Here is an 11,413-nt window from a genome sequence, read left to right as displayed (position 1 = left end):
GGAAACTGAGGTCGAGGTAGGCATCAGAACTCCCTTCCTCCCATTAGGCCAACCACTGGCCATGGGACTCAAGAATGAAAAGGAGAAGGGTCTGATTGTGCAGGGTGAGAGAAGGTGGAGGCAGGGGGCAGTCACGTGATCTAGACATGAATGCCCAAGTGGCAGGAAGTGTCTGAAATCAGAGCTAACTTGGGAGGCACAGAACTCGGGGTGCCTGGAAGGGAGCCAGAGGAGTTGTGGGACTCAGGCCAGGAGGGGAGCAAATGGCCATACCGTGGTCACCCAGACCCTTGCACCAGAGCTGGCCACTTCTGCCCTTGGAAAGTGTTTCACAAGGCTCCGTGCGTGTGAGAACAGCCCAGCTCAGCTGAGGATGGGTAAGAGGGTGTGGACTCACACACTCAGCAGCACCCAGAGAGGAAGCGTAGCCAGAAGGGCTGCCCAGCACATCACTTGTGCAGAGTGCCTGAGTCTGCGGTCCTCATGACAGGTGAGCGGCCCCCTCCGGGGACAGAGTCTGAATGGGGGTGGGGGGGGGAGTCAGGGGGGCAAGGACACCGGCCTGAGGCTGGGTTCTTCACATCCCCAAGGGCAGAGTGCCCCCTTGCCTCATCTCTGTGGGTCTGGAACCCCTGGGGCCTCCTTGGCTGCTGGAGGTGGCAGGGATGAGGCCAAGGGGCACACACGGTGGGGCCAGCTTTCCCTCCTCAGAGCCCACGTCCCTCTCCACATCCTCCGTGACGAGAGAGATCTGGGTCTGGGAATCTCTGCACTCACACGGAAGGAGGGTAATCATGAAGGCCCCGCTTCTCACACATCTTCTGTAATGTTTGGTCCGGGGTGGAGGCGGTGGACCCAAGATGGGAGTCAAGGCCTCCTGTTCAGTTGGGCCTTCATTTCTCCACTTTGCCAAGAGGAGGTGTGGGAAGAGGACAGATGGCTTTAATCCTGGGCCACCAGAAAGAGGCGTGTCACTCACCAAGGCTCATGGGGCCCCTTGCAGGTGACACAGGCCCCCCAAAGCTCAGCAGGACCAGATATGGTTCCATCTCTAGCCCACCCAACCCGGGGTTACAGCAAGAACCTCCCGGAGGGACCTACCTGAGCAAGAAGATCCCCATCCCAGATGCAGAACCGGTGAGGATGCTGGAAACTTCCTGGGGTCTTTCGGGATGGACAAGACCACATGGGATCTCACAGGGGGAGAGGGGTCCCTTCCAGCTCTGAGCAGCCTTGATGGACAATGGCAACCGCTGCCTCCCTGCTTCTGTCCCCAGTGCTTAGCTGGGGCACTTAATATTTGTCTAAAAATTATCAAGTGGCTTTCTAGATGAATCTCAGCTTTCCTAGGAAGGGAAAGGGACCTGGGGTGAATTCCGGTTGGAGCCTCAAGGATTTGTTGTAACATTTAAGGAAAGGACACAGACAAGGGCATCGGGAGACGTAGAGCCTGCCGGCTGGCTTCTAAGAGACCATCACCCTGCATTCCCAGAATCTTTAGCAGATGCCCAGGCTGCTAGGCTAAACCCCGGAATGGGGGTGGGGAGACCCTAGGCTCAGTGGACTCCAGAGAGGAGGCCCTGTGGTCTGAGAAGGGACTGGGCAGGGAGGTCTGACCCAGGAAAGCTCCCCTCTGGGCTCTGAGGATCTGCTGACTCAGGGCCTGCCCGAGGCAGGCTAGTCAAGTGTAGACCACAGAACCTGACCGATCCAGAAAGCTGATCTGCCGTGACTCAGCAAATCCTGAGTTCCTCCCACCCCCTGTGCTCCACTACCCCCCACCCCAGGGTGGCAGCTCCATGGCCCAGGGCAGGGCTGGCCAGCCTGGGCCCATGAGCCCAGAGGGGCTCACCTGGGGGCTGGCCATGGCCAGCGGCCCCCAAGCCTGTGTCCAAGACCCCTCACTCCACTTCCCTCCACAGGGCACGTTCAGCCTGCGGAAGTTGTGGGCCTTCACGGGGCCCGGTTTCCTTATGAGCATTGCTTTCCTGGACCCAGGAAACATCGAGTCGGATCTTCAGGCCGGGGCTGTGGCTGGATTCAAAGTGATTGAGTCGGGGCACGGTGGGGAGGGGGTGACCAGGCTAAGTGGGTGGAGACCCCCAGCTTGCCACGTTTCCCCAGAGTGGCCTTCATGGCCAGTGTTCCTGGGAACAGGTGTTAAGTTCAAATGGACCACAAAAGGGTCCCCAAAGCAGCCCTGCGGGAGTGGGGGGGTGTCTTCTAGCTCCATCTCCCCAACTCATTCCCCAGAGGGTGTCCTTGGTTAGAGGGTCCCAGCAGCTCAGGGCTTATCAGACTGGTCCCTCTGGCTGACGGCCTCTCCCTGGCTTCTCACAGCTGCTCTGGGTACTGCTGTGGGCCACCGTGTTGGGCTTGCTCTGCCAGCGACTTGCTGCCCGGCTGGGCGTGGTGACAGGCAAGGACTTGGGCGAAGTCTGTCATCTCTACTACCCTAAGGTGAGCTTGGTGTCCCTGGACAGGAAGCACCTGAAGAGGTGACTTGCCCAAGGTGAAAAACAGGAGGGCATTGGCTGGGGTGGGCACCGGGGACTTGGCCGTCAGTGTCCACGCAGGCCAACAGAAATCACGCCACTAGATATTTCAAAGGTATCTAATGCAGGGATGCAGTCACGAAGGTGTTGAAAGAGCTGGAGGAGCAAGGGAAGGAGGTGTTACCCAGAGATCAGAAAGCTGCTGGACAGGAGCCCAGGGGCCATCATTCGCACCCAAGCTTCTAGAGGCATTGCCGCCACTGCTGACTGGAGCCCATGTTGCCTGGTGCCCTTGCTGGTGCGAGCTCCAGAAGGGGGGGGGGGGTAAAAATGATGTCTCCCTGCCTTTCCATTTCCTTTAACTATTTCCTACTGTTGACCTAAAACAAATAGATTGCTAGATACTTCTCCAACAAAGATGGGTTGAGAATCATAACTGGGGAGAGAATCCTAACTGGGGAGTCTGAAGCCATGGGGAGCCACGTGCAAGTCTCCGCACAGCAAAGGAAGGAGAACACTTTTATGGAGGGGAAAGGGAATTTGGGAGGCTGATAGTCAACAAAGAGTCCATGGCTTTTCAGTGGCTGAGTCCTTGCCGGGAATGAAGAGGAGTCTTTCTTCTTCCTGTTGGGCTCTGCTATCTTCGCAGGGCGTGGGAGCTTCCCCTTCTCATCTCCCGACTCTATTTAATTGAGGCTTCTGTTGATTAATTTTACACCATGAAAACCTAACTGGAAGCCCGCTGGCAAGGCAGACTTGCAAATGTAGTTTGCAGGCTTCCAGCCCAGGAGTATAGAGCCGGGTACAGAAAGGTCAGTCAGTGTAGGTCTGAGACAACAGACAAATAATTGGTCCAGCCTTAATGACGGGATTACCTCCCCCTAGGTGCCCCGCACCCTTCTCTGGCTGACCATCGAGCTAGCCATCGTGGGCTCAGACATGCAGGAAGTCATTGGCACAGCTATCGCATTCAATCTGCTCTCAGCTGGACGGTACTCTGGAGGGGCCCCAGCTCTTCAGTCCAGGGCTGGGAACAGCGGCTTCTTCCTCCCCAGGCCTTCTATTTCCCTGTGTCCATTTCATCCTCCAGTCACCTCTGACTCAGAGCTATTGCCCAATTTGCTGGATGGGGAAGTGGAGACCCAGATATGTAAAGTGACTTTTCTCAAATCACACAGATGTCGGTCACCATGCAGCCTTCAGGACTGCAGCCCCAAGCTCCCTACCACGCTGGTCCTCCACACAGCTTGGCCCTTCCTAGCGTGTATGTGGCATTTTCCCGTCTCTAGCACACTCCCACTCCCCTCTCCCTTAGCTGTCTGGGGCCATTTGAGTGCCTGCTCCCAGGAAGCCACATTCTACAGTCTCCAGCCCTGAGGAGGGAGTTCCAGACTCCTGGACCGGGCGGGGCTGACGCAGGCCACTCTGGTTTCAGAATCCCACTCTGGGGTGGTGTCCTCATCACCATCGTGGACACATTCTTCTTCCTCTTCCTCGATAACTACGGTGGGTGTGCCTCTCATCCCATAGGGGACTTGGCGAGGGGGGGGACTGGCAATGAATGTAGGAGCTGATGCTCTGCTGAATTGGGAGAAGTGCTCCTAGCAGCCCCACTCTGACTGTACGGCCTTGAGCAAGTTACTTAGGCTTCTGTTTCTTCATCTATAACACGTGGATAGTAGCACAGAGGCCACAGGGCTGTGGTGGGGCTGCACCGAGCGCTATATGTTAAGCACTTGGCACAGTGCCTGGAACAAAGTGCTCAAGATACCAGCCATTAATAATTGTTTATGTTATAATTTTGGTTGTTTGGTTTTTCGGTTCTGCCCCTTTGTTCTCCCCCTAGGGTTGCGGAAGCTGGAAGCCTTTTTTGGATTTCTTATTACCATTATGGCCTTGACCTTCGGCTATGAGGTGGGAAGCCGTACCAGTACCACGTCCCCACACCAAGGCCACCCCACTCCGCCCCATGCAGAGCCTGAGAGGAGCGGGGAGCGGACCTTAGCCACGCTCCCTAGTGGCCAGGGTTGGGGTAGAGGGTGAGAATGGCTGCTCAGGGGTGGGGTGGAGCCTGACCGAGGCTCCTCTCCACAGTATGTGGTGGCACGTCCTGCTCAGGGAGCACTTCTTCGGGACCTGTTCCTGCCCTCGTGCCCTGGCTGCGGCCAGCCCGAGCTGCTGCAGGCCGTGGGCATCATTGGCGCCATCATCATGCCCCACAACATCTACCTGCACTCAGCCCTGGTCAAGGTGAGCAGACTGGAGGGGAGGGAGACATGCTTTCTCCCTAAGGGCCACACCGGCTCCACCCCCAAGGCTGGGGCCCCGCCCTTTTGGCTCCCAACTCTGTGAATTTAGGAGGGAAGTGAATCACTCTTTATTCAATATGTAATAATAGAGGGTCTACTGTGTGCTGGGAGCTGGGGGTCAGTGATGAAGAGACAGATAAGTCCTCTGCCTTCTTAGAGCATGCATTCTAGCAGGAGAGACAGACCATGGGCAAGTAAACAATAAAGGAAAGAAATGGATTGTGAAAGGTGCTCTGAAGGAAACAACACAGAGAAGTATGATGGAGAATGACTGGGGAGGGGGCTTCTTTAGAAAAGGAGTCAGCCAAGGCCTTTGAAACATGAAGGATGGGAAGGAAGACCAGGGGAGAAGAGATTCTAAGCAGAGGGACTGGCAAGTGCAAAGGCCCTGAGGCAGAAACAAAGGCCTATCCCAGACGGCCATGTAGGGGGCTTTAGAAAGAACTGGGGTTTGGGGGGAACATAGGTAGAGGTGTGAGGGTAGAGAATGTTGGGATGACTCAGGGACTTCGGTGCTTCCCTCCCTTTGACTTTCATAGTCTCGAGAGATAGACCGGACCCGCAGGGCAGACATCCGAGAAGCCAACATGTACTTCCTGATTGAAGCCGCCATCGCACTGTCTGTCTCCTTCTTCATCAACCTCTTTGTTGTGGCTGTCTTTGGGCAAGCCTTCTACCAGCAAACCAACCAGGCTGCGGTGAGGCACACCCCATGCCCACATGCCCTTCAGGCTTTGCTGGGGACTCCAAAGAGTGCAGCTAAGCCCTTCGAGTCTCTGTCCTGTACTCCAGGCACTGGTAGGGGAGGGAGTCTGCGACCCTGGCCTCTGGCTGGGAGCCCCTTCCCCACCCCACTGGGGAGACACGTGGTCTCCTACATAGGCTTGCACGTGGTCAGCCCCACGCCAGGGGCTACAAGGCACAGACGTCCAGGGGAGGTGACTGGGGGGAGGAGCTGAGTCTTGGAGGATCCAGCATTCCAGCTGCACCTTGAAGGATGGGCAGGATTTGCCCAGCAAACTGTAGGGAGGGCATTCTGGGAGGGGGCTGCCTGCCTAAGCACGAGCGTGGGGTCAGGAATATGCAGGCAGGCAATTTCTTTCCTTGAGTTTCTAGTGATAATCTTCATTATTAGTAGATAAACTGTCATTCATTCAGCAAAGATTTATCGAGCATTTGTTATGTATCAGCCAGTGTCTTAGGCCCTAGGGATACAGCAGCCAATGATAGAGACCTTGCCCTCTTGCAGATGAAATTCGGAGGCAGTGAGCAAACAGGAAACAAATCAACCGATCAGTTGATCGGTTTCAAAGGAAAATATGAACCATGTTGTGAAGGAAATAAAGGGGGTGATGAAACATAATTGGGGGTGTGGTGAGGGAGGGACTACTACATTAGGCCAGGTGGTCAGGAGAGACCTCTTGGAGGAGGTGACATTTGAGCGGGCTCTGAAGGCGAAGGAACCGGCCAGCTCCTCCCTGGTTCTCTGGGATCTGGGACTCTGCCTGTCTCAGTTTTTGAGTGAGTCTCTGTCCCAAGGCTCTAACAACTGCTAGCCAGTGTTGGGCGCTTACTGAACGCTGACGGGGTGGGGTGGGGATGGGACAGACTGGCCAAGCCTCCGGGGACATGGGCACTGCCACTGCCTTGCTGTGTGACCTTGTGAGGTCATAGCCCTCCCTGGGTCTCTGCTCCTTAGCATAAGGAGAGAGGTCTAAATAGGATGGCAAACCATAGTCACACATTGCCTTCGAGACCAGCCGAGTCACAGAGCTGCGGGAAGGGGGTCCCAGGTAAGGGAGAAGGGCCTGTGGGGCAGCCTGAGTCCCTGCCGACCAATTGTCTCTCTGTGGTAATGCCAGCTCTTACAATCCAAGAGCAGCTGGAAACCAGGGTCTCATGTTAAATCTTCTCAATTGTAAATGTCAACCAATTCACACTTAAGAAAAAAAAAATTTGTTAGTCACAGAAAATATGTCTGGCTGGATTCAGCCCGCGGGCCACTAGTTTTCAATCCTTGGTCAAGGCTTGGAGGTCTGATTTTCCAACATTGAGTGTGCGCTTCACATCTCCTTCCTACTGCCCGGTGCCCGCAGTTCAACGTCTGTGCTAACAGCAGCCTCCACGACTACGCCAAGATCTTCCCCAGGAACAACCTTACAGTGGCGGTGGACATTTACCAAGGAGTAAGCGCGAGGCAGGGCGGGTATGGAAGGGCTCGATGCCGCGGGGCTCCTCGCCACGCCCACCTCAGAGGTAGCGTCTGCGCGAGAAGGGGCGGACCCATGGCTCTGACCACACCCCTCCCTCCAGGGCGTGATCCTAGGCTGCCTCTTTGGCCCCGCAGCCCTCTACATCTGGGCGGTGGGTCTGCTGGCCGCCGGGCAGAGCTCCACGATGACCGGCACCTACGCGGGACAGTTTGTGATGGAGGTGGGGCTGGGGCGGGCCGGGGCGGGCAGGGGACTGAGGGCAAGGCACACTACTCGGGGCTCGGACATCCGCTTCCTTGATCCTTAAGGCAGCCCAACGGGTGCCCTTATAAGCCCCATTTTACAGATGAGAAAACTGAGATTCAGCGAGATGAGGCCCGAAACTGCAAACCCAGAACTAATAGAAGCCTTTTCTCCAACACGGTTTAGTCTTCAGCAATCAGCTGTGGGAGGGGAACACCCCCTAAAGGAGGGGAACCCCCCCTAATTTCCCCCCATCTATCCCCTCACCACCAACTATGGACAGAGCTGCCCCCATTTCAAAGATGGAGAAACAGAGTGTTCCTCCAGGCATGAGATGGGCTGAGGGAGGATAGAGGGTCCCTCCCTTGGAACACAGTCCTGCACCCCGCCACCAAGGTGCCCACCCCACCCCCCAGGGCTTCCTGAAGCTGCGGTGGTCACGCTTCGCCCGAGTCCTGCTCACTCGCTCCTGTGCCATCCTGCCCACCGTGCTCGTGGCAGTCTTCAGGGACCTGCGGGACCTGTCAGGCCTCAACGACCTGCTCAACGTGCTGCAGAGCCTGCTGGTGAGCCTGCGGGCCCTATCACCTCCTTCCCGCTGTGGAGCCAAACAGGAACCACAGCAATCCCCCTACAGAGCCTCCCCTGCGTCCCAGGCGCTATTCTAAACACACCTTATCTACAAGCCTCATGTACTCTCCACAGCCACCCCAGGGGGTAGGAACCACCACTATCTCCATTTTGCAGATGGGAAAACTGATGCGTGCAGTTAAGTGACCAGTGGCACAGCTGGGATACAAGCTCAGGCAGCCTGGGGCCAGAGCCCCCAAACACTTTCTCCTGCTTTCGAGCCCCTACAACCTTGGAAGGCAGAGAGGTGGAGAAACTGAGGCTCAGAGTGGTTAGGAGGCTTTCCCAAGGCTGCACAGTGAGGCAGAGGGTGACTGGAGCCCCGGCCTGCTCCTCCCCTCCTTACTGTATTCTAAGGGCAGGGTCCCTCAGCCCCCTCCTCCCGCTTCTCCCCAGCTTCCCTTCGCTGTGCTGCCCATCCTCACGTTCACCAGCATGCCCGCCCTGATGCAGGAGTTTACCAATGGCCTGTGAGTACTCCCCAACCCCAGCACTGGACTTACATTACCACACTTGATCCTCACAACCACCAAGAGGTTAGGAAGTCCCATTATTCCCACTACCCAGATAAGGTCAGAGAGGTTAAGAAACTTGCTGAAGGTCACACAGCTAGCTAGCAAGTGGAGGAGCCAGGACTGGAATCCTGGGCCAGGGGCTGTTTCTAGAGCTTGAGTTCCTCCCCCTCACCTCAGACTCTGCTTTTGCCAAATCCTGCCAGTGTGGTGCCTGGAGGGCCCAGGAGGCAGAAGTTGGCCAGGGGTCTGCTCCAGGGCCCACAGCCCTGGGAAGCTGGCTTTGTGTATCCACCCCCCACCTTAGCTCCAGGCTGGCTGTGGGCACTGGAGGAGATGCAGCCAATCCTGAGCCTCCCTCTCGTCCCCAAGGGTGAGCAAGGCCTTCACTTCTTCCATCATGGTGCTCATCTGTGCCATTAACCTCTACTTTGTGGTCAGCTACTTGCCCAGCCTACCCCACCCTGCCTACTTCAGCCTTGTGGCACTGCTGGCTGCAGTCTACCTGGGCCTCACCATCTACCTGGTACTGTTGGGTCCGCGGGCGCCTTGGGGATGGGGGAGGCAAGGAGAAGAGACAACAGATGGAGGGCTTAGTTGGGGGATGCACTGGGGCTTCCCCAAAGGTCTTGTCCTCTCCCCTACTCATGGTCACCCCTCCTCCAGACCTGGACCTGTCTCATCACCCATGGAGCCACCCTTCTGGCCCACAGTTCCCACCAACACTTTCTGTATGGGCTTCCTGAAGAGGATCAGAAGGCCTCTGGATGAGCTCCCACCCAGGGCATGGCCGAGGGTGTAACGAGTGGGGCAGACTGGCCTGCTGGACCAGTGGGGGTCGGGGGCGGTGTGTGGAGGCAGCAAGATGGAGTTCTGGAAGCAGGCCAACCCTGGTTCTGTAGGGACCTGCTGTCTCCTAGTTTGGACAAGTGATTAACCTCCGGATCTCAGTGTTCTCAACTATAAAATGGGGACACCAACCTCGCAGCGGAGGTAAATAAAGCACTTTAACACAGAGCCTGGCACTTGAGACTTAAAAAAAAAAAATCATTCCTAAAGTATTTATTGAGCACCTATAGGAGTAACCTGACAGACCAACCCAATTGGGGGTGGGACACAGGCTCCAAACTGGTACTTTAAAAATAGAGTCTGAAAACGATAAATAAATGCTAATTCACTTCTTATCCAAAAGAGCAGGGAAATGGAAACAGGAAAGCACAAAATCCCTGAACCATCAAGAATAGTCCCCCTCCCCGAAGGTCTGCCTCGCTCCCACTCTCGCTGGAGTGGCCTCAGCCTTTCTGTTCCACCTGAAACCCCTTTTCCAGGCAGGAAAACAGAAGCGCGGTTCTCCCCTTAGGGCGCCAAGTCCTAAGGAACCCAAGAATCGGTGCCTCTCAGGCCCAATTCCTTTGCCATCTCCCCAGGGGACCAGGCGGCCGGGACTCCCACGCCGCGCAGTTAACGCTCCCTGGGCGTTGACTCCCAGCTCCCCCTAGGGACAGGGACGATCCCGAGCGCCGGTACTCCCCGCCTCCAAAGAGGAGGAGGCTGTCACTCGGGCTTCGCGCCCGGGGGCCTCGGAATCCGCTCAGGCGGGAAGGTGGGGTGAGCTCTGTGGGCGGGGAATCCCCTCGGCCGCAGGGAGCGGCCCGGCGCCCTTTCGCCCCTTGAAGGGGCTGCACTTTACAGACGCTCCCTGGGCTGTTTCTAGGCTCCCCCAAGTCCCTCCTGCCTCTTCCCGTCCCTTGGACCCCAGCCCCTGAGCTGTGGCGAGCGTCGGCGGTGAGGGGCCGCCAGCCCTTTCCCCTAGATTGAGCTTGGAGTGGGCGCTGTGCCTGGAAGCACCCCCGATTTCCCGGGGATGCGGCGGGGCAGGCAGCTGGGCTCCGCGCTCTGGTTGAGGCGCTTGTTTATGAGAAGAATTTCCTCTTTCTTAAAAGGGCAACGAAACAAGTGGGGCCCTCTAAGAGGGACGGGATGGGACAGGTCTGGCTCACCCGAGCAACGGTGGAGAGGTACCTGGGCTAGAACGCCGCCCAACCTCCTTCTCCCGGCTTGTCCCTGGAGAAGATGGGGCCCCTGCGAACTGAAAGAGAGGATGAATGGGGGCCAGGTAGCGAAGAAACGGGAGACCCCTTTTTTGCTTCCCTGAGGTGCCCCCAGCTGTACCCCCTGCCCACCCCTCTGGTCAATTTTGTAGGTATTAGTTGGGCGCCAGCCCTGTGCTAGACCTGGGGAAGGGAGGCACAGTCTCGAATTAAAGATGTCAGCTCTCTAGGAGCTCACACTGGGTTGGGGGGAACCTAAGTAAATGACAACAAAACACTGACGATCCGAAGTGTGCGTCAGGCACACCTGCAACCGATGAGGCAAGGCCCACAGAAGATAAACTCCTGGACAATATTTTGAAAGCTGAATAGACATAGGGAGAGCAATCAAGGGAGAGATGAGCATGCCGGGAGTTGGGGTGGGGGGGTCAGTGTATGCAAAAGCTAGAGACTTGCAACCTTGTTGGGAGTTCCCCAGAAGAACGGGCAGGCTGGTCATACCAATAGGCAAGTCTGGAGCTTAGAACTTGGGGTAAAGGAAGGTGAGGAGGGGAGGGGACCAAAGGGCCAGCTAAGGGTTGCTCTGGGCCTGGGTAAGGCGTTAGCGATGAAGTCAGGCCAAGGTCAGTCATACCCAGACAGGGACGCCTCCAAAAGGGCTGCTCCCTCCCCAGTAGCTCTGGTCCTCCCAGCCCCCAGGTTCAGATCTAACTAGATGCTTCATCAGCCCCTCAGGCTGGGAGTGGCCTGACACCTTTACTCTCCCCAGAAGCTTCCACCCACAACTCCATCCCCACAGACACCCCAGACCCGGCACTGCACAAGCGTCCTGACTCACTCCGCATCCACCCCGCTCTGTCGGAATGTGCACCACGGTGTGTCTCGGAGCCTGGGAGGAGGGCATCCGGCCTTTCTGCTCGGCATTCCCCCTACCCACTTGCCTGGGTTGGACCCTTACCA

The 11,413-nt window shown here is 56.9% G+C and overlaps 1 protein-coding gene across 2 annotated transcripts; it reads left to right on the top strand.

Annotated features, from left to right (window-relative positions):
- The first annotated feature begins 244 nt into the window (after positions 1-244).
- SLC11A1 (solute carrier family 11 member 1) lies at positions 245-9,419 on the top strand. 2 transcript variants are annotated; one of them, XM_033859758.2, is made up of 15 exons: positions 255-490; positions 1,004-1,137; positions 1,923-2,045; positions 2,341-2,460; positions 3,381-3,487; positions 3,931-4,001; positions 4,342-4,409; positions 4,590-4,745; positions 5,344-5,502; positions 6,901-6,990; positions 7,118-7,237; positions 7,677-7,826; positions 8,287-8,360; positions 8,775-8,928; positions 9,069-9,419. In XM_033859758.2, the coding sequence occupies exons 1-15, from the start codon at positions 484-486 to the stop codon at positions 9,171-9,173; spliced, it is 1,638 nt and encodes a 545-aa protein (XP_033715649.1). In that variant the 5' UTR covers positions 255-483; the 3' UTR covers positions 9,174-9,419. The 2 variants fall into 2 exon arrangements, with proteins under 2 accessions (XP_073663368.1, XP_033715649.1); XM_073807267.1 differs by lacking the exon at positions 9,069-9,419 and having other exon boundaries at positions 245-490; positions 8,710-8,794.
- The last annotated feature ends 1,994 nt before the right edge of the window (positions 9,420-11,413 follow it).

Source organism: Tursiops truncatus, chromosome 7 (assembly GCF_011762595.2).
Source record: "Tursiops truncatus isolate mTurTru1 chromosome 7, mTurTru1.mat.Y, whole genome shotgun sequence".
Taxonomy (NCBI): domain Eukaryota; kingdom Metazoa; phylum Chordata; class Mammalia; order Artiodactyla; family Delphinidae; genus Tursiops; species Tursiops truncatus.
Note: the sequence above shows the minus strand (reverse complement) of the source record. Positions and strands in the feature narration are given on the sequence as shown.